The sequence below is a fragment of the Jaculus jaculus genome, chromosome 1 (genome assembly GCF_020740685.1).
Source record: "Jaculus jaculus isolate mJacJac1 chromosome 1, mJacJac1.mat.Y.cur, whole genome shotgun sequence".
NCBI classification, from domain to species: Eukaryota; Metazoa; Chordata; class Mammalia; order Rodentia; family Dipodidae; genus Jaculus; species Jaculus jaculus.
In genome coordinates this window covers 129,956,728-129,980,318 of record NC_059102.1, presented here as the reverse complement: position 1 = coordinate 129,980,318, position 23,591 = coordinate 129,956,728, and the positions used below count along the sequence as shown (strand labels likewise).

The following is a 23,591-nucleotide window of genomic DNA, read 5'->3' as shown; positions in this document are numbered from 1 at the left end:
GTGCAGGGGAGGGAAAGAATGTGTATGCCAGGGCCTCCTGCCACTGCAAATGAACTTCAGATGAATGCAGCACCTTGTGTATCTAGATTTACATGGGTACTGGTGAATTGAACCTGGCTCTTTAGGTTTTGCAGGCAAGAGCCTTAATCACTGAGCCATCTCTCCAGTCTGACACTTAGATCATTCTAATCTCAATAATTATGGTATTAAAAATCAGAAACGATTAAAACTTTCAGCCGGGCGTGGTGGCGCACATCTTTAATTCCAGCACTCAGGAGGCAGAGGTAGGAGGATCACCATGAGTTCAAGGCCACCCTGGGACTGCATAGTGAATTCCAGGTCAGCCTGGGCTAGAGTGAGACCCTACCTTGAAAAACAACAACAACAACAACAACAAAAGAAAACTTTCATGTAACTTACAATCAAGTTCTTAAAAATTCGTAGTCCTTAAAAAAGATGACCCTAACCTAGGGAATAATATTTACCACATTATTATTGAACATGGAATTATATAGATGCCAACTAGATGTCTCTTTAGATAAAAATCCTGTTTAAATACAGTAAAATATGATGAAATAAGCACAAATTTTTCTTTTCTCTTTCCTGATTCCACTGTCCCAGAAAAAGTCAAGGAATAGAATTTTAGAAGGCACAAAGCCTAAAGAACAGAAGAGACAATAAAGGGAGAGAGATGACAATATTTTAGAAGCCAAAGAAAAAGATGCTACTTGACTTGGTTCTCCACCTGGGGCCTTCTGCCCCTGAGGGTATACATTTGCCAATGCCTGTAGAGGTTTCTGGTTGTCACAGCTTGTGTTAGGGTGCTACCATCATATAGTTAAAACCCCAGATGTTGATAAATACCCCACAATGTAGAAGAGGGCCTCACCCAATGAAAGAGTGCTTGGGCCAGGTAACAAGAATGCTGATGGACACTAAGACTGAGGTGAGTGGACTGGGCAAGTAAATATGTAAAAGGTGGATATGACAGGTTTTTATTAATTATTATGAGGTACAAGCATGTGTCATAAAGCCTTGGATTTGAGTCCCAGGACCACAGATCATTAAAAAAGATGAAGTAGATAGATATGAACAATTTGTAGAACAATTTAAACTAAAAAAGTGAGTGGTAAGCAACATGAATAGTATTACTTTTATGTTTAAAGAAAGTCTATAGTATACATAATTACAAATAATCATGGTGTAAATTAACAACTCTCTTTAGGTGCCCTCCTCTATCCATGATGGAACAATAAACTTGTAATGCTTACTGGTCAAATAGTCTTCCTTCTTTTGTGTGTATATGTCCCCATGACCAAGTGTGAGTGTGGGTTGTCATGGGGACATATACACTTGTCATGACAAGCACGTGGAGCTCAGAGGGCAACTTGAGATGTGGGTCCTTGCTTTCTACCTTGTTTGAGGCAGACTCTTTTGTTCACTGTTACATTCATCAGTCTAGCTGACCTGAGAGCTTCTTGTTTCTGCCCCTCATTTTGCTACAGGTGTGCTTGGATTGAGAGCACACTGCTTTTGGCTTTAAGTAGGTTCAGTTCCCCAAAACCCATGTAAGCTGGATGCAGAAGGTGGCATATGGGTCTAGAATTTGTAGCAGCTGGAGGCCGTGGCATGCCCCATTCTCTGTCTCACACTCCCTCTTTCTCTCTCTGCCTCTTTGCTTTCTCTTAAATAAATAAAAGTTAAAAATAAAAAAAAAATTAAATGTAGCTTTTAGACTTTTTTTCTCCCTCATTGGTTTGGTTTTAACAAATCAAAAGAATCCTTTTGTCTCAAACCAAACATTACCCAGGTCCCAACCTAAGCAGTGAAAATTAACCAGATCTAAATAACAGGAGCAAGGAGCTCTGGACATCATGGAATGGAAATTATTGCTGCCATAAAAGAAGGAAAATAAATCTCAGAGATCACTTCCTCAGAAATAAACCATGCTGAGCACTTTGTACTTGCATTTGTAACACAACCACACACACACTTCACTGAATTAGAACCTTGAACATGCCTATAGGGCAACTTAAGCCTAATAGTTTTGAGGGTACAGAAGGCAATAGCTCTATTCATCTTCCTAAATTACTTTAATATTCATATTACTTTTATTTCATATGGACTTTAATCAAATATTTTCCTGGAATTCTTTTTATTTTCAAATTAATAGAAAAGTTCATTTTATTGTTTTTAAGTCTTGATTTTCAATTTTACTTTAACTATAAATGACAGGCAGGGATATTAACCACTATACTAATGAGGCACCATCAATAAGTAAAACAATGTTTTCCAGTTTTGGGTTTTTTGTTGTTGTTCTGTTTTTTTTTTAATTTAATTTAATTTTTTATCTTTTTACAATTTTATTAACATTTTCCATTATTATAAAAAATATCCCATGGTAATACCCTCCCCCCTCCCACTTTCCCCTTTGAAATTCCATTCTCCATCATATTACCTCCCCATCTCAATCATTGTACTTACATATATATACAATAACAACCTATTAAGTACCCTCCTCTCTTCCTTTCTCTTCCCTTTATATCTCCTTTTTAACTTACTGGACTCTGCTACTAAGTATTTTCCTTGTCACGCAGAAGCCCAATTATTTGCAGATGACATGATTCTATACATAAAGGACCCTAAAGACTCTACTAGCAAACTGATAAAAACCTACAGCCATGTAGCAGGATACAAAATAAATACACAGAAATCAGTAGCCTTCATATATGCTAACAACAAACACACAGAGGATGAAATCAAACACTCACTCCCATTCACAATTGCATCAAAAAAAAAAAAAAAAAAAGTACCTTGGGATAAACCTAACCAAGGAAGTAAAGAATCTCTACAATGAGAACTTTAAAATGCTCAAGCGAGAAATTGCAGAAGACACTAGAAAGTGGAGAAACATCACTTGTTCCTGGATTGGAAGAATCAATATTGTGAAAATGGCAATCTTACCAAAAGCAATCTACACATTTAATGCAATCCCTATCAAAATTCCAAAGACATTCTTCATGGAAATAGAAAAAACAATCCAAAAATTCACTTGGAATTGCAAAAAAAACCTTGAATATCTAAAATAATACTGAGCAACAAAAGTAAGGCTGGTGGTATCACCATCCCTGATTTTAACCTATACTATAGAGCCATAGTAACAAAAACAGTATGGTACTGGCACAAAAACAGACATGTAGATCAATGGAACAGAATAGAGGACCCAGATGTAAGTCCAGGTGGCTATAGCCACCTGATATTCGATAAAGATGCCAAAAATACTCATTGGAGAAAAAACAGCCTCTTCAGCAAATGGTGTTGGGAAAACTGGATATATATCTGTAGAAGGATGAAAATAGATTCTTCTCTCTCTCCATGCACAAGAATTAAGTGGATTAAAGACCTTAACATCAGACCTGAAATTCTGAAACTGCTAGAGGAAAAAGTAGGGGAAACCCTTAAACATATCGGTCTTGGCAAAGACTTTCTGAATACAACCCCAATTGCTCAGGCAATAAAACCACTGATTAATCACTGGGACCTCATGAAATTACAAAGATTTTGCACAAAAAAGCAAACAGGCAACCTACAGAATGGGAAAAAATCTTTGCCAGCTATATATCTGACAGAGGATTAATATGTAGGATATATAAAGAACTCAAAAAGTTAAATAATAAGGAAGCAAACAAGCTAATCAAAAAATGGGCGATGGAGCTAAATAGAGCATTCTCAAAGGAAGAAATATGAATGGCATATATGCATCTTAAAAAATGTTCTACATCACCAGTCATCAGGGAAATGCAGATTAAAACTACATTGAGATTCCATCTCACTCCTGTCAGATTGACCACCATCATGAAAACAAAGGATCATAAATGTTGGCGGGGATATAGAAAAAGAGGAACTCTTCTACACTGCTGGTGGGAATGCAATCTGGTCCAGCCATTGTGGAAATCAGTGTGGAGGTTCCTAAAACAGCTAAAGATTGATCTACCATATGACCCAGCTATAGCACTCCTAGGCATATATCCGAAGGACTCATCTCATTTCCTTAGAAGTACGTGCTCAACCATGTTTATTGCTGCTCAATTTATAATAGCTGGGAATGGAACCAGCCTAGATGTCCTCCAAGTGATGAGCGGATAATGAAGATGTGGCACATTTATACAACGGAGTAAAACAGCAGTAAAGAAAAATGAAGTTATGAAATTTGCAGAAAAATGGATGGACCTGGAAAGTGAGGTAACTAACCCAGGCCCAGAAAGCCAAGCGCCACATGTTCTCCCTCATATGTGGATCCTGTTTTTTTTTTTTTAATTTATTTATTTTCAAACAGAGAGACAGAAGACAGACAGAGAGAATAGGCATGCAAAGGCCTCTAGTCACTGCAAACGAACGCTAGTTGCATGCACTACCTTGTGGGTCTGGTTTATGTGGGTACTGAAGAATCAAACTTGGATCCTTAGGCTTTACAAGCAAGCACCTAATTGCGAAGCCATCTCTCCAGCACTACTTTTCTAGTTTTTTAAAATTAATTTTCTCATGGTGGTATAAAGTGAATCCGTGGTCAGTTACAAGGTAGGTAAGTGTTGTACCATTGAGGTGTGCCCCCAGCTGTTTAGTTTCTTGAATTGAAAATCAGATTGATTGGTTTTACAAAAGAATTCAAGGCCATGAATTTTTCTCTCAGCGTTTTTTCCCCCATATCCTTTTAGGAAATTATTTATGACTGTTCTCATTGTATTAATTTGTAAACAATATTAAATTTCAGGGGTTTTTATTCTCTTTAACCCAAATATTATTTGAAGTAGATGACTATTCTTAAGACCTTATTAGTATTTCAAGTTTTATTTCACTGCAATAAAAGACAATGACCTGTAACAGTTTATCTTCCACTTTAAAACTTTTACAGTAATCTAGAATATGATCAATTTTTATAAATGTCTCATGACATTTGAAAAATTAAAGCCTTTTGTTATTTATTGGTTTTTCAAGACTTTTGCCCATTTCTGAATTTCTTATAGGATTTTCCCCCATTTCTCTTTGTGTTTCTCCACTGTCTATACTGAATTCACTGGAAGCATATGTGACTATCTCTTTTATTTTACAGAAATTCTCCATTTTCAGGATCATGACTCCTGCCATTGTGAAAACATTCTTAATTTTATATTTCTTTAATTTCAATGGATTTTTTTTTGAGAGATGCAAGGTAAAACCTGTGTTTAAAATATAACACTACATATAATACCTCATTTAAAAAAAAAAAAACTTCTTGAGGTAGGGTCTGACTTTAGGCCAGGCTGACCTGGAACATACTCTATATCCACAGTTAGCCTCAAATTTAGTGACCCTCCTACCTCACCCTCCCAAAGGTAGGATTAAAAGTGTGTCATACACCTGGTAACAGCTCAATCTTGAAAGTCAGAAAGATTCTATCATTTGATTGTTATAGGACCTTGAATGTGTTACTAAACTTTCAAACTGCTTACCTGAGTGATCAACTTAAGAAACTAGAAAAAGAGAACAAAAAAGCCAATACTGGAAAAGGTCAAAATTTCATTTATTGTCAAAGTTAAAAAGACTTTTTAAAACCTGGATAAGAAGGCCAACCTATGACTACACAGTGATTTCCAGGTCAGCCTGGGCAAGAGTAAGATCCTACCTTGACATCCCCCCCCACCCCCCAAAAAACCTGAATAAGAACAGCCACACTATCTGTGATAACAACTCTCCCTGCAGTCTCATCAGAAGGGATTCCTGACATTCTCTTTCCTTGGGCAGTGAGTAGCACAGATGGCAGTGAATATTGGGGAGAACCAAAACCCATCAATATGACAAGAAAAGACGTGTCTAGCACAAGATGAATCATTCTAGCACATCTACCAGGGCGGGAGAGAGTGGAAGATACTGTAGACATGCAAAACTCATCAAAGCAGAAATTCAGCGGATACAGAAAGCTTAACACTAAAGGAGACTTATAACAAGCCCACCAAGGCTTGGAGAATATTGCAGAAGAAAGGGTGGAAAGTTTCTAAGAGTCAGAGGGGAGAAAGTGTGTACCCTGAGACACTGTCCTCCCCACTGAGACTGACTGCTGAATTCATGACTCCACAGTTAATACCAACAACCCACTGAGGAGTTTTCAGTGGAATGAGGAAGGAGAAAATAGATATGAGTATAACCCAAATGGGACTATGATCAATATGCTACATGTTCATACAATTATGTTCACAATAATTAAAATAATTATGTTAAAAACCTGAATTAAATAAACCAATCTATACATTTGAAAATTATAATATAGTGAGAATGATTGTGTTAGTCAACACCTAAGTTTGCTGAGAAAGTAAGTGGGTAAATGCAAGCAAAGCATATAATAAATATATCAAGTGTGAGCACCAGGACTCTATAAACATTGAGCTGCTGCTGCTGCTGCAATGGGACTCTGGCCTGAACTTTCACTTCACATCCAACTGAAGAGAAGCAACCTTTTCCTACACAGTCTTGTCACATAGATAATAAACCTTATGAATATGCTGGACAATTCCAACTATGAACACTGTTACCTAAGCATAATGCCACAGCTAACTTATTTGTTAATGCCATCACCTAACAGTTCTCATTTGTATGCTCTATAAATGACACCTAAAAGAAGTTCCTTTCTGTGAATCTACAGTAGTTATGAAAAATGTACCAATAACTTCAGTACTTTAAAAAAGCAATCAGACATATACTCAAAAGGAATGACTGTGGGGACATATCTTTGTACACAATGTTCAAAGTAATGTTATTCACAAGAGTCAAAGGATGGGCACAATGTCAGTGTCCATCAGATAAGCAAAACATACTATGGCAATGTGTCTGCCTTAAAAATAGATACTATTTTTACACATACTGCAATGTGGATGGTAAGTGAAATGAGCCAGTCACAGGAGAACAAAGACAAGCATACAATTCAACTTATATGAAGTACTTAAAAGCAGCAAATTCAGGGACAGAATGTGGAATGATGGTTCTAACGATGGGGTGGAGATGAAGAGCTGTTGTTCATTGGATATACAGCTTCAGTTTGGTAAGATAAGATAAATTTATGGTATTGATTACACAACAATGTGAATGACTTAAAACTACTTTAACTATACACTTAAAACAACTCAAGTTGTTAAATTTTATGTTATGTAACCAAGCATCCTGGTGGCAGTTATTCTATATATTTTCACTATTTACAATCATACTGAAAAAGTTGGAAAATGTGCCATATGGCTAGACATGTCATTCACTTGTTCAGAAGGCAAACATGAACCTACTGGGCTCTTACACTTACACTAACTGCTTCTAAGTCCTTAGAAGGTGAGGAAGGGGTTTCTTCTACTCTATAACTGTTCATCCTCTGAAAAGTGAATATAGAAATACAGGAAGCAGAAGTGTAATTCTACTTAAGTAAACCTGTCCCAATATACTTATATGGGAATTTGTCTCTCTCCTTCCTTCCCTCCCTCTCCATTCTTTCCTTCTCTTTTCTTCCTTCCATTTGTGTATATGATGTGTATGTGTGCGTGCGCACATGCGTATATGCATGTGCATACCATGGTAAAGGTCAAAGGACAGTGTCTGGTATTGGTCCCTGCCCTTGAGACAGAGACTCTTCTCTGCTGTGTATGCCTGGCTAACTGGCCTGTGAGTTTCTGGGGATTTTCTTGTCTCTGCCCCTGTCTAGCTATAAGATTGCTGTGACTTCAAATGTGAGATATGGCATCTGGCTTTATGTAGTATTATAGTTTAAATGGATGGTCCCCAATATATTTATGATTTTTTTAAAGTTTGTAATTTAGATCTACAGCCATTTGGCTGGAGGAGGTGTCACTGGGCAGATTTTAGGGTCCAGCTCTGCCAATTTGCTAATCCAGGGGGGAATAAAGCAGACTTTGAAGAACAGAACACTCCTTGAACACTTGGGCCCATTCAAAAGAGTCTGTATTCTTCCTGTTGCCCTGTGGTGCTAAATTTGAAATCCAGCCTAACGATATACACAAAGTACCTGAGTTCTGCCTGGAGTTCCTGAATTGTGCTTGCTTGTGCTGGTGTTGCTTTCTCTCTCTGCTTGGTCCTGTAAAAGCAGGCCAGCTTCTTCTGCCATTATGGAACTTCCCCTAGATCTGTAAGCTTCAATAAATATTCCTTCCTCCATAACTAAGCCTGGTTTAGAATTTCATTTCAGTGACCTGAGGCTGTCTACTACATGTGGGTTCTGGGAAACTAAACTCAGGTCATCATACTTGTATGGCAAGTCCATCTCCCTATCCCAGTTATTATAGAAACATGTTATTTACAATAATGGAAATGCCAATTTACATCTACAACAGTGAGGGGATGCCCAAGTGAACTACATATTGAGTAGAGTATTATACAGTGAACAAGAACAATTCTTATGAATGAAAACATAAAAGTGTTCTTATAATGGATGATTTTAACTATGTAAAAACATGTTCTAGAAAGACTAGACTAAATAAGCTCATTAATATGTGATTACCTGTTAAGAGGCATGAATAACATCTCTCCTTATCTGTATACTTACTACGCTTTATAGATATATCAATTTGCTTTTGCTTTTAAAATGTGCTTATCTTTTTATATTCCACTCCTTTAAAAATATAATTTATATAATTACATGTGAAAATACATTCTTCAGATAAATAAATAGAAAAGGAAGAAACATTTATAAAAATGTAATGTTTCCATCTCAAATAACTCACATTCTCAGGGATGCTGGGAAGCTCTCTGGAGTCAGGCACAGTAAAGTAAGAATGCTGGAAAAGAAAAGCATAAGTTATATGCTGGGTATGCTAGCTTACTAAGATGAGGAAGCAGAGTTTCACTGAGGAAATACCCATTATTTTTGTTTGATTCAAGTGCCCCCCCCCCCGCATAAACTTACATGTTCTGAATGTTAGGTTCCAAAATGATAGAGATTTGGGAATTAATGCCTTCTGGAGGCAGTGTACTATTGGGGGCAGACTTATGGGTGTCATGGTGAGTTGCAGTGTTTGGCACACTCTCCTGTTGCTATGGTCCACCTTTTGTTGGCCAGGGGGAGATGTCCACCCTCTGCTCATGTCATTGTTTTCCCTGCCATTATGGAGCTTCCTCCTCGAGCCTGTAAGCCAAAATAAGCCTCTTTTTCCCACAAGCTGCTCTTGGTAGGGTGATTTCTACCAGCAATGAGAACCTGATTGCAACAGTAAAGTGGTACCGAGTAGTGGGGTTGCTGCTAGACACTCTGTGGCTTTGGCCTTTTGGAGCTGATTTTTAAGAGGAATATGGAAGTGCTGTCAGTACAGCTTGAGGGACTATTCTGGTCAGAGTTGAAAGACCTGAATGCAGTAAGAACTATGGACTGTGAGGTTTGGCTTATGAGAGTGAGAAACAGCTTTGCTTGGACTGGGCTAGCAGTTTGTGTGAGAAGCTTGTTGGTATGCCCATGTCCTGAGAAGTTGTACAGGGTTGCTTTGCATAGAAATGAACTGGTGTGAGCAGAGGGATGTGGCATAGGAAAAAAATTTTTTGAGTGAACTGCTGCCCGTTCAGCTGTAATTGAGAGATTACAACCTTTGAGATAGACTGGGCCAGCTGACCTGCATTGGGGCAACAGGAAGAATGCAGACTCTTTTGAAGGGGCCCAAGTGTTCAAGGAGTGTTCTGTTCTTCAAAGTCTGCTTTATTCCCCCCTGGATTAACAAATTGGCACTCTACCTGGTATTGCGGAGCATAAAAAATGCAGGAAAGAGAGGGGCATTGAGTTTGCAACACAGTCTTGTGTTTTGGAAATGGCCATGGGCAATGTGAAGCTGGTTTGCTGTATGCCTGCATGGAGACCCGACAGAGCCATGAGGATGAACTGTGGGTCGCAGTGGGGACCCAGTGTAGATGCCAGGACCACGAGATGGCTGCTAAGGAAGGCTTCCGGCTCCTATAAAGTTTCCCAGGACTGTGAGGAGCCTAGCTGGAGGGGCAGAATTGATACTCCAGAGACATGTTGCTGGTTAGAATTACTGGACTTGAAGATTTGTCACTGGCTAGAGTTGTTGGACTTGGAGTTAGAGTTTGATGTTTGCCCTGTTTAAATCTTGTATTGGTTGAATATTTCTTTGCTATGCCCAATGCCATCTTTTGCAGTGTGAATGTTATTTCTGTGCCATTATGGTTTTCTTGAGATTTTTTTTTTTTTTGTATTATTGGCTCCCTTAAAAGATCTTGGACTATGGGGATATTTGAACATCACTGGGATTGATAAAAACTATGGGGACTTTTAAAGTTGGAGTGAATGCATTGTATTTCACATCATGTATGGATATTTGTTTATGGGGGCCAAGGGCGAAATGTGGTGGTTTGATTCAGATGTCCCCCATAAACTTAGGCGTTCTAAATGCTAGGCTCCCAGCTGATGGAGATTGGGGATTAACATCTCCTGGAGGCAGTGTATTGTTGGGGGCAGGCTTATGGGTGTTATAGCCAGTTTCCCCTTGCCAGTGTCTGGCACACTCTCCTGTTGCTTTGGTCCACCCTATGTGGCCAGGGGGTGATGTCCTCTGCTCATGCTGTCATTTCCCCCTGCCATCGTGGAGCTTCCCCTCGAGCCTATAAGCCAAAATAAACCTCTTTTTCCCATAAACTGGTCTTGGTTGGGTGATTTCTACCAGCAATGCGAACCTGACTGCAACACCCATGTAACAGCTTCTCAGGTTTGTGGTGGACTAAGCCAAATGCATGAAGTCATCAGTTTAGTAGATAGAGATTTTTACTAGGAGAGACAAAAATGTCTTTGGGGGATACAAACACAGAGCTGAAGAAGGTTGAATGCTACATTCCCATGTGATATTTGCAGGTTTCTGAACACACGGAAGCTACAGATTTCATAATTTATTGCTCAACAGGGCAACAAGGCCCTAGGGACCAAATGGCACTAGATTCATTCAACAGTGGGCTTTCCAACCAAATGTGCCATTCCATTTCAGTATCTGAGATTATTGATTTGTACTGTGGCCAAAACCTGTTCATGTGATGTTAAAGACAGCTTCAGCCAAAGGCCCTTGGCACTGAAACTGCTGCAGACAGCCAGCAGTAGTGGCAGATAAGCTCTGACTTTTGGTGGGATTGCCAGGGAAGGGAGCTGGAGCCATAGAGGGGTTGAAAAGTTGACGTCTTCAAAGACTTCCAATGAGGCATGCTGATGTATGTAACAAGCATGAATCCCCAAGCTGAATGACATCCATCTGAACAGATGACATCTCCTCTGTGGCTTTTAAAGACTCAGAAGTCAATAGGAAGTGGGAATGGAAGGGGCCCAGGGCTGGCCAATTAAAGATGGGATTGTGAAAGACCAGGAAAAGTCACATGCAGAGAGGGTCAGGTTAGCCATGGCCTAAAGTTCAAACTTGGACCCCAAGTGACATTTAAGAAAGTTCTCCCCTACCTCCCTACTCCTGGGTAATTGCTATACAAGTAGGCTTCTAGGCCCTGGGGACAATTGTAACTATGATGACATTAATTGCATGAGCTCTTAATCTGATATTCAAAAGGTATCTAGTGAACACCTGCTCCATGGAAGACTTTATAGCAGGCACTTTGTAAACATTACCTCTAATACCTTCAATAAATTTTAAGATAGATATTATCTCCACATTTAAAATAGGCAAATTAATATTCAAAGACCTCAAGAAGTTAGCCTGAGTTTACAAAGCTAGTATGTGCAGACCCAGAACTGAAACCAGATCTATATAACTAATGTCCTTTCTACCACTGGCAAGCCTGTGCTTTTTTTCATGTGCAAACTATAGTGCAGAGTATTCAAGTTAAAATAACAAACTAAGAAACTAAGAAGTAAAAAGATAAAAATAATTATCCAAAAGATTTTGTTTTTGATAAAACCTCCTGTAACAATGTAATAGTGATTCCATAGCCTGTGTGCCTTTGCCAGAATAAGACCTATGAACTGTTACAATAGATGGTACAGAATGGGTGCCAGTTAACAAGTAATTTAACTAACAATGAGCATTAATACAGGGAAAGGAAAGCACAAGGTTCAAAACAGACTCCATGAAACACTTCCTTCTCTACCAAATGGCTAGAAAGGAGCTTCAGGGCCAGATGTCCACACAATGATGTTGTCACAAGTAACAGCCCAGAACCGTAAGCAAGAAGTCTCTCAAGAATCAGCCACTCGGCAGCTATGGGAGCTCAGGCAACTTTACTTAATAGCATAGAACCTCAGGATATATATATATATATATATATATATATATATATATATGTATATATATATATATATATATATATATATATATATATATATATATATGTATATACTTATACATAAATATATGTATATACACACATACATATATACACACACATATGAATTATAATATCCACTTCAAAATTTTTGTGAAGAATATGCATTTTATGTATTTAGTGGTTAGCATTCAACAGAAGGAGCTCTTGCTAGCATGCATCTCGTTATGCTGGCTTGGAACTTGTACTGATTCTCCTGCCTCTGCCTCCTGAGTGCAAGGATCACAGGTGTATATCACCATGTCCTTAACAAATTGTATTTTAATCTAAAATTACTATTGTTCTCAACTGTTAGTTCACACTTTTATCTTTCTCAATCACCTATATTAGACACATGAAAATACTCTTTTGTAGAAAGTGATTACAGGGCTGGAGAAATGGCTTAGCAGTTAAGGCATTTGCCTGTGAAGTCGAAGGTCCTAGGTTTGATTCTTTAGGACCCACGTAAGCCACAAAGGGCACATGTGGCTATAGTTTGTTTGCAGTGGCTGGAGGCCCTCGCATACCCATTCTCTGTCTCTCTTCTCTCTCTGCTTGCAAATAAATAAATAATTTTTTTTAAAAGCATGCCTTCCTAAAAAAAAAAAAAGTGATTACAGATACAAAACCCAGTCTTGACAGTTCATCAAAATGTCAGGGTTTAGATTCTAAATGAGACTAGTCCTTTAAAATCAAAAAAGAGGTTTGGGGAGAGAGATTCCTAGTGAAGAGAGGAACAAAATTTGCTCTTACAGATGCAATGGATTGTGAACAGTGAACCAGTGCTACTCTCAAGCCAAGTAGTCCCCAGGCTGTCCTTTGAGATTCTGTCTTGCTCCATTGCCCATGAAATGCTGGGGACTGGGGGAGGTCAGAAACATTCCTAGAATCCACTGGCATGAAACAGCTGCACACCCCAACAGTTCTTTTTGCCTCTGAGCTGGCTTGTCCTTGAGGCCTAGTAGTACATTGCCACATAGCCATTTTGGGAAGGAATGGCCTCTCCTCCCCAGCAGCTGGTGACCCAGCCAGGCAGCTCCACAGCTACCTGTCGGATGTCATTACAGGCTGAGGCAGTGAGATCAAGCTGTTTAGGAACAAGGACCGAAACAAAGGCAGGGCTCACTCTGCTTCAGTGATGATTGGGGCAGGTCTAAAGCCTTCTTTTTGCATTTCTTTCTTGGCAATTCCCACTTGCCCATGAGCAAAAAGCCTCTGGAAAGAAACTCCTTCCTTCTTTTCTTCCTTCCCATCTTTTAACATTCAAGGCATAATGGAAAGAACATAAGCCAGAAAGTTTGCTCTGAGATGAAAAATCCAACTCTCACCATCATTTCTTAACCACATGATTTTTGGCAATAGTGTGGCTGACAATTTTATTTTCATTCTGTAAAAATCCATAAAAATTAATTTATCATAGTGGGGTAGATGCCCTCCTAAACCCCAGACACCAACACTGTTTCTGGCTCAAATAAAAGTAAAAGGAAAAACTTTCTAACAGCCAGGCCCTGTGACACAAGAGAAACAGAACTGGATGACAATGGGTGCCTGGTCAAAGGGTGTCCACTAGGGGATTAAAATAAGGCAATGGTGGGATATTATCTCAGAATCAGAGTTTAGTAACTGAATTATGGAAAAGATATCTCAATCTTTTCTGATATCTATTTGATAAATGAAGAAACCAAGATCCATACCATTAATGGTGGTAATTAAAGTCACTTTTGTCTCTAGCATAACATACAAGCAACAACCAACAGGTAGTTCAGAGGATTTTCCATGCTGACACACTACAGAATATACAGCCTGTAGTATGAAGTATTCAATGTAAGGAATTCTGTTGTGGGCCTGAAACTATGGTAAGCTCCCTGCTTCTGTCCTCAAGGAACACAAGGCGCAGTAAAGCAGACCAAAACCAGTTTGTTCCCATGTGGTAGAACTAAGTGCTACAGAGTAATCAAGATGTGAGAGAGCCTTGGTCAGCCTATGAGGACGAGGGAAGATGTCTCTGGAGACAAAATCAGACTTGATTCTGAAGGATGCACATGGGTTACCAGGCAAATATGAGAGAGGCCACGTGGAGGCTGAGGGTGCAGAATGGGCCTTAGCAGTGGGAGACATTACAGCCCTGGGGGGAAAGGTGACACAGAGTGACTAGGACAGCTGAAGAGGCAGGCAGGGCTCAGCCATCCTATACAGCCTAGCATCTGAGATCAAGAAGATGCTGGGGTGGAATGATGGCCAGAGAATAACCAGTATAACCTGTGGGCACTTGGGAATCATTTACTCCCCAGGCAATCTCAGTGAGAGAAAGAATCCAGCCCTCTGGACTGCCTTGTGCTCAAAGGCATCAGAGTACAGGGGTGGGAGACTGACTCCAACTATTCCTGACAGTCCACACTGAATCCCTTTCTCAGAGATGGTTACTGTCTCACCCCACTTACCACACTGAGATGGACAGACACTCCAGGGTCAGGGATGGGAAGTCTGTGCAGAGTTTCAAGAAGTTCATTCCACTGACTTTCCTGAAAGAAATAAAAGGCCTAAATAACAAAAGCAAGATGGAGTCCTTAGGAAGACACCTGCAGGAAGGTTTAGGCTCTCAATAAGACAGAGACAGGTGCTAGCCCCGGAGATAGAAATAAGTTTGATATTCAAGTAGGGTTGGACCAAAGATACTGCGTATGGCTCAAACCTAACAGCCAAATAGATCCTCCCACATTGAGTTTGACATTTTCTTCTCAGTGAGACACCTACCATGACCGCCTTTTATGGATCATATACCATAAGCTCTCGGCAAATCTATCCCCTCAACTCCATAGCAACAATTTTTAAATGCAAACATTCTGAGCTTCCAGGGCGGGGGTGGCTTGGAGAAATAACGATGACACTGTGGATCTTGTCTTCATCATCATGACCCTCAATTAGTTTCATTGAGTGTTCACTGGGTAGACACGGCAGCCTCCAATTATGGAAAGTTAAAGATGAACAAAGTACACCAACATGTGGTGAGGATGGTGGCTGTGCATGTTAATTAGTGAAACTGAGCAATGGAAAGCTACATGAAGCAGCACAAGTTATTCCACTGAAAACAGACTCTCCTCTAAGATGCTCAAAACAACACTGCTCACAGAATTATCCAGAAGCCATTTCCCCCAACCCATGAAGTTCTCTGTGGTGATGACAGAGTGGTATGTTCACATTGGTAGCCATTTCTTACCCATCTGATGCTTCCAACCACCCCACATTCAGATGTGTAGGCTGAAGCTCTGAATAGTGAAGCAACCAGCCTTGATTCAGACAGTGAGTTACACATCCATGAATGAAACACAGGACTGTTTGCCTTCAAGCCTATAGCCCTCTCTATCTTTGCCAGTAAATTTAAGAAGAAAAATCATGATCCTAGATTACAAGCTAGTTTCCATCTGAACTCCTCAGACAATCAAGTTTCTCATGAGTTTATGAGTTTGTGTGCACATGTGAAGTGATCTCAAACCCACAAAATAATTGTTGAAACACTACAAAAAAACCCACTACTTTCATTTCCCTAACTATTTGAGAATAGTTATAACCTGGACATTATGCAGCATCATTTATAGGCACACATACATACAGAGGAAGAGAAAGAGGAAGAGAGACATATAGCCACATGCACATAGCCACACAGACACAGACACACAGACACAGACACACAGACGCACAGACACACAGACACACACACACACACACACACACACAGAGGGGGGGGCGTAAAGCCCCTCCCCCCCGACACAGCCACATAACCATACAGAACCACCTCCTCACATGCACGGAGAAAGATGCACACAGATAGGATCCCTCCTATACAACTCTATCTAATCATAATTAGGAAGTGAGCCTCAGTGCAGAATTTCCACAGAATCCTCTAATCTCGTCATATTTGCTTGACTGTGCTACCAATGTCCTGAGAGTAATCATTCTGGCTCACAGACACCTGTGGCCTTCAACAAGGATGGTGCTCTACTGCCCTTCTGTTGGAACAGTCCCTCACTCTTTTCTAGATTTTCATGGCTTTGACACACAGACCACCTATTTATAAGAATGACTTACAACTGTCTGTGGTTTCTTTTTTTTTTTTTTTTTTTTGCATTGCAAGGCTTTATTAACTGAGCTATACACAAGCCCCACATTGAACATTGTTCATACAGTCTATTTTGTATCAGGAAGATATATATGTTCTGATTGGTTAATTGTGCTGAGATAGCTTGTGAGTCAGAGAAAACTTGCATTGTTATTTGCCTAAAATTGCCACTATATTTATGAAGTACTGTTAAACACAACCCATATTAAAAGGCATCTGATTTATAATGTGTGTTGGGTTTATCAGCCAGGACAAGTCAGGTGCCTGTTAGGTTTCTTATTATCCCTCTTATTCAAAAATCATAAGCATACTAAGTAATACCAATGGAACTTATTGATTATTTGATATATTTCTTTTTTTTTTTTTAATTCTCTGACAAGGTCTAACATTTAATATTTTTATCAGGTATGTTTTCCTAATGATTCTTATAAAGTCACCAGTTCAGGAATTACATCATATTTAAATCCTTCTACTTAAATGGCTGTATTTTTATATGTCTTTTTTTTTTAAATTTAATTTATTAGTTTTCATTTCAGTGAATACAGGCAGTTTGGTACCATTATTTAGGCTCATCTGTGATCTACCTCCTCCCATTAGACCCTCCTTGTTAATGAAAATGGGTCATGCATTGTGGAGATAGCCCCCAGTTATTAGATGTGGTTTCTTCATGATGCAAATTTCAATGTCCCTTATTGATGATGTTTGCTTTTATCACTTGATTACTTCACCCTAAGTCTCTACTGGGAGGCATTATCCTTGGTATTTGAAAAACATTTTGTAGAGGGCCTGGAGAGATGGCTTAGCGGTTAAGCGCTTGCCTGTGAAGCTGAAGGACCCCGGTTCGAGGCTCAGTTCCCCAGGTCCCACGTTAGCCAGATGCACAAGGGGGCGCATGCGTCTGGAGTTCGTTTGCAGAGGCTGGAAGCCCTGGCTCGCCCATCCTCTCTCTCCCTCTACCTGTCTTTCTCTCTGTGTCTGTCACTCTCAAATAAATAAATAAATAATTAAAAAAAAACATTTTGTAGAGTGATATTTTATGTAAATGTCCCACCGCTCAATCTTTTAATTTAACCACTTATTACTTATGTGACCATGGGTGCATGGTTTACAGTATATCTGTTGGGAAATAATCATTTGCTATTATTATTTGTCTTGATCCTCCCAGTAAATACCAGTGGGAGGTGTTCTACTCTTCCATTTTGCTTTTATGTACTTAGCACATGTTCATCATATGTTGAATACTTCCTCAAATTTTGGCCAAAAAGATATCTAAGGCTCATCTTATACTTTTCCTGCCTCAGTCCTAGAGCTGGCCAGGGGTCCTAGGCTACTCTTCCTGGGGAGTGGTATTTAGAAGCCAAAATCTAGGCACTAAGTGTACCTAATACTTGTTTTGATTGTTGAGTCCAGGCCTTTCAGTGGACAGGGAGAGGGACACACACACACACACACACACACCACAGCAGACACTTCACATCTCTACTTCTATCTTCACACAAAGAAAGCCTTTACACTAATGCCTTCAATTCTAATCCAACACAAAAAGCACTCCAGTTTCTTCTTACTCACTTGTGACTACATTCTACAGAAGTGAAATGCCTGACCCCTATTTTCTGATAGATTACTTATAAAACTGTGGGGAGCCCCTCGGCCTGCATGGCCAAGGCCTATGGGGAGAGTACCCCTGGCCAAGCCCTAAAGATGGCGCCTGACGGAAGTTCAGTGCTTGGGACAAACAAGTCCATATTTGGAGGAGTTTGCCATCTCTGCCACTCATTGGTTTCTGATGCTTGTCTGGAGGGGTTGCGTGGCCTGGGGTGATTGGGCAGAGTGACTGCGCTTATAAGGAATCCCCGCCCGAGGCTCGGGGGAGATGAAGCTTGAAGCTGCCTGAATAAACTGCTGTAAGGAGAACTGGTGGTTGTGTCTTCCTTGCTGGTCAAGGCGGACGTGACATAAAACTGTTCCTTACTCACTGTTACTGCCTTTTCACCCACCTGCATACCTTTCTTACCTTCCTTGGATGCTGACATGTAGGCCCAGGCCTCCACTATCTACCCTTCCCACAGTATCATCCTTCCTCTGGCTATAGCATGAGCAGTGGACCATAGCTGCTGTCTCTTTTCCAGTGTGGATCACTGCAGATCCTGCCCACATTTCCACATCCCATGCCAGTTGCTACCACCTCCCTGGACTCCAACACCTTAAGTAGTCTGATGCCCAGCTCAGGTGGCTTCCAGGCCCTGCTGTCCTTCTGTACAGATGCCCTCCCTGTACTATTCAGGGTCTGACAACCACAATGGGGCCAGGACTCAAATAGAAACCCTCATCCCCTACCTTTGGGTTCAAGGTCCTAACTGCCTGTCATGGTCACATATATACCTTCCCACTCAAAAAAAAAGCTTATCTTGCCCAAATTTCGAATGACTTCTGGAGAGGAGGAGGATTTTAGGGATAGGTATTCTGTTTTTTTTTTTTGTTGTTGTTGTTATTGTTTGTTTGTTTGTTTGTTTTCGAGGTAGTAGGGTCTCATTCTAGCCTAGGCTGACCTGGAATTCACTATGTAGTCTCAGGCTGGCCTTGAACTCACACTGATCCTCCTACCTCAGCCTCTCAAGTGCTGGGATTAAAGGTGTGTGCCACCATGCCCAGCACTTTGGTTTTTTTAACAAACATTCCTTGTCCTGTTTTAATCTGGTAACCAAAACTTTGTGAACAAGTTGGTTATAAGCAGACTCCTACTGTATGTCATAATTCCATTAGCCAGAAAAAAATTGTGTGAGAGCCTGTCTTAATCACAGTACCTAGGGGTTTTTCTTTCATTTGTCTATTGTTTTGAGACAAGGTCTCATGTAGCCTAGGCTGGCCTCAAGCTTTGTATGTACTCTTGAACACTTCATGCTTCTACTCCCATCTTGGTCTCCCAAGAGGTGGTAAGATTATAGGCATGTACAACATGTCTGGTCAAATACATTTTAAAGAGCACTAAGTTCTACTGTTGTTTAAAAAAAAGTGTTTAGTGTATCAATATAGAAAACAAAAATGTGATCTCCAATTCATAAGCTGTTCAGAGCCAATATGTTATACAATTTTATTTATGAAAGACACCTTTCAAATTTGAGTGAAACCCGAATGTTTGACCAAAGATAACTGTGAATCAGAAACTGAACAGATCCCAAAGCAATCTGCTCCTACACTCATGAAAGAAGATATCCTTTCTTTCATGACAGATTTCCTGATCCTTTCCCAGTGAATATAGTGACCAAGAAAGACATTTCTATTAATTATTCTTCCATCTACTGTGACCTCTGGAATACATTTGCCAGTGAGTAAATCTCACCTGAAGAAAAGATGTATCCTTTCTCATCTTTCCTCCAAAACAGCATTTCCAAAGTGTGTTCCAGGAAAACCAGCTAGCTCGGAATGTTGTTTGTACAAAACAGAAAGGGTTTGAGGTGACGTGAGAGAGAAGCACTAGCAACAAAGGTTCCCCCACTGCAAGACTTCTTAGAGCCTCTACTATATGGAGCTTAAAGAGGGAAAAAAAGAATATAACTTTTGTCCCCTCAAGCCCAGATATACTAAACTATGATTATTTTTACAGAATATTTCTCAGAACTAGAAGTCTTTAAGAAAGTTGAAAGGAAAAATGTTTATAGCATTTAATAATATATATCGCTTTAATTTACAACATTAAAGTATTACAGAAATAAAAAAACAAAAAACTTCGCTATGTGAACAAATTTTTAAATCACTAACAATCAAAGAAATGTAACTAAAGCAATAAGATTTTCTTATTCTCAAGTAAATGTCAAGTTTAATAAATTAAACTAGTAACAGTCATAAGATCCAGAAGTCCTTCTTCTGGAAAGAAGTTTGGCAATTTTTTTTTTTTCCATTTTTTGAGGTAGGGTCTCGCTCTAGCACAGGCTGACCGGGAATTTACTATGTAATCTCATGGTGGCCTCAAACTTCCTACCTCTGCCTCCCAAGTGCTGGGATTAAAGGTGTGTGCCACCAAGCCAGCTTTGGCCAATGTTTTAAAATTAGGTATGCCTTTCTGAGATTTTCCTCTTAGAAGAACAATAAGCTGAAGCAAATGTTGCATGCTCAACTATCCTACTAACAGTACATTTTATAATAATGAAAAAAAAATCTCAAGAAACTAAAATTCACAAAACGAGGAAGCTTTCAGTAAACCAAGGCACATGATATAGGCAGCATGAATAGTACTTAACAGTACCTTTAATGGTGTGGGAGAAGTGATTCTACTATAACTGTATTCCAACATGTGGGTACAAGTGTCTAAACACTGATCCAATCACTCTCTGTCATCCACGAAATAGATTTTAGCACAACAGCTTTCCAGAAGTAAAGTAAGGTAAGAGAAGAATTTCCAAGTGGTTTTCAGACCCTTACAGAAATTACTGCAAAGGCACCACAAAACTTAGTCAAATGGGACCCAAAAGCTATGTAGGTCACTTGCCATTTATATGCATCACTTGCAAACCCCAGATTTGTAGCATGACATGAACAATTCAACTTGTGCCTCAGCAAAATTATAACTTAATACACATTCTGAACTGTTAAGGTTGCTTTGGAATATAAGGCACTGAAAATATTAGTTTTGTGAATGCCAAAGTTTTATTTGCTATGTCTTTAACTCAAGAAAAAAAATGGGAAGAAAAACAGCCCAACATGCTAGCAATACTTATCTTAGGGACAAGGGTAGAATATATTAGACTTGAGGTAACTGTCCCTCTGCCACTATTTTCTGAATTTCTAGTCGTTCTATGATGGGCATATATTACTTTCTTGATGACTATCTTAGTGAAATGTAAGAAATTATTTTTATATAATTATTACTTTCATAAACATAAAAATTGAAATTTACTTGTTAGAAAGAATTGTTTGAGAGATTTAAAAAAAAAACAGACAGAGCAAGTACCTGTCTTTTTGCTGTGTAATCTGCCAAGATGTTCAGGAGCTTATAAAACACCTCGAACCACGGGAGGTAGCTGGAGAAGAAAATAGGAATTATTAGTATTCAGGTCAAAACCTTGAACCAGGACCTAACCCTAAGACCTATGTATTTCAGTTTTTCTCTATATCTTGAAGATTCTCCTTTCATAGATGGTCCTGAAAACCCAGGTAGATAAAATACTAATTTTTTTTCTGGATTTAAAATTTTTGCAGTATGATGCAGGGAACTGATTGTCCATTGTGAATGACTCTATGCTTCAGAGTCAGACGAGTTTCACACAAAAGAAAGACAAGGCAGACTCTGCAACTGGGCACCATCTCTGTGGAGTCCAGAGGCCTAACCCACAACATCCATGGTACCTGGAAAAGCATCTATGCATTTTCTCATGATTGGATATGCTTTGCCACACACAGCACACACACACTTCTGGTGTCTGCAAGGTGTCCCGTAGGCCCTATGCACCCACACCACTTGTGTTGATATATCATACCTTTCTGCCTCCAGTGTATTTGGAGGACAAGCAGCTAACTCTTCATACTCACTGCTCCCCAGTTGGTCCTGACCATTGCTTTCCTAAACTTGCATAGTGGCCTGCCTACAGACTTTATGTTGAAGCTCACCCCTCTATCTTTTAAAATATTTTATTTTTCTTTATTTATTTGAGAGAGAGAAATAGATGAGGGGGGGAGAATTGGTGCGTTAGGACCTCTGGTTGCTACAAATGAACACATGCATGTGCCCCCTTGTGCATCTGGCTTATGTGGGTCTTGTCACCCTACCTCTTTGTGTCTCTTGGAATGGCCTTTCTAAAATGCAAAATCTGGGGGGATGAGGAGATGGCTCAGCAGTTAAGACACTTGCCTGCAAAGCCTAAGGACCCAGGTTTGATTTCCCAGTACCCATGTAAAGCCAGATGCACAAGATGATGCATGTGTCTGGAGTTCATTTGCAGTGGCTACAGGCCCATCTATTTTTTTTTTCTCTCTCTCATTTGCCTCTTTCTCTCTTTCTCAAATAAATAAAATATTTGAAATGCAAATCTGCATGGCACAATACATTCCTGCAATGACATTCCATCCTTACAGGATCCAGCAGACCATGATTCTTGGGATGGTTTTGAGGATATTCCTTGTTAGGGCCTTGACTATGTCTGGTTTCCCCTCTCACTTTGGTACTTACCCACTCTTCTTGTGAAAGCCTGACTCTGGAAACATCTAGGCCTCCTTAAAGCTGCTTGCAGTAGCAGACTTTGACCCCTTTCCTTCTCCAGCCTTCACAATCTACTTTAGCTGATACCTGGTCACCCTCCTAATAGCCCCTTGCCCCTCCCTGTGCCTATGTCTTGTGCTCTCACTTCCTCTGTTCTCTGATGTGCTGGTCATGTGCACATATCCGACATTGCCCTGCACATCAGAGCCCTCAATGGCAACCTGTCTTTGCTGCAGACTGTGCAGAAAGAAAGGAGTGTTCCTTCTTTGCTTTGTCCTCTCAGTGGCAAGCATGGAGCCTGGCACAAAGCCAGGGTTTGTTTGCATTATCAAACAAATATAACTAGATAAAAACTAGAAGACCCTTAGTGCCAAGGAAATGTTAGTGAAAAGTATACTCGTTTCCAAGAAGCTTTGTTATTTGCTCTGTTCTCTAAAGAAACAATCCCAAAGCTACTCAAAACAGGGACGAGAGAAGCTTACTGCTCAGGCCAGACCATGTCTGCTCTGCTGAGCAAATGGTGTCCATTACTGATAGAGCTGAACCCAAGGCAAAGCACAGATGTAACATCCTGCCTGAAAGAGGGGATCAGCACCCTGTGCAGATTACCACTGGGCCACAGAGGGTAATAAATGAAGTGAGAGGTAATAGAAGGACAGATAAAGTGCACAAACTCCTATCAGTGACGTCTGTCTGAAGCCAGCACATGCTACTGTAAAATTTAAGTTGCTTATCAAAATATACTGATAAACAACTTAACTTTTCACTTCTATGACAGTATTATCACTTATGGTAATATGTTTCCATCAGCTCTGGCAGTCACATATGGATTCTTCCGAGCACATGGCTGCTGCCGCTCTCCACAGCGCTGACTCTGGCAGGGCAATGTAAACATTCAAGAGGGATTAGGCAGGAGATAGCTCACTCCCCTCCTCTTCTACTAAATAAACCTCC

At 39.9% G+C, this 23,591-nt stretch overlaps 1 protein-coding gene across 7 annotated transcripts in view; it reads right to left on the bottom strand.

The window, feature by feature from the left end:
• The window catches only part of Dennd1a (DENN domain containing 1A), a 573,141-nt gene that overhangs the window by 269,586 nt on the left and 279,964 nt on the right, over positions 1-23,591 (bottom strand). For 5 of the 7 annotated variants that reach the window (XM_045142267.1, XM_045142262.1, XM_004662787.2 and 2 more), the window contains 3 exons: positions 21,393-21,462; positions 14,769-14,849; positions 8,754-8,807 (listed from right to left, as the gene is read on the bottom strand). In XM_045142267.1, coding sequence (XP_044998202.1) covers positions 8,754-8,807; positions 14,769-14,849; positions 21,393-21,462 — 205 coding nt within the window. The remainder of the gene's footprint in view (positions 1-8,753; positions 8,808-14,768; positions 14,850-21,392; positions 21,463-23,591) is intronic. The other 2 variants (XM_045142266.1, XM_045142263.1) reach the window with 1 other exon arrangement.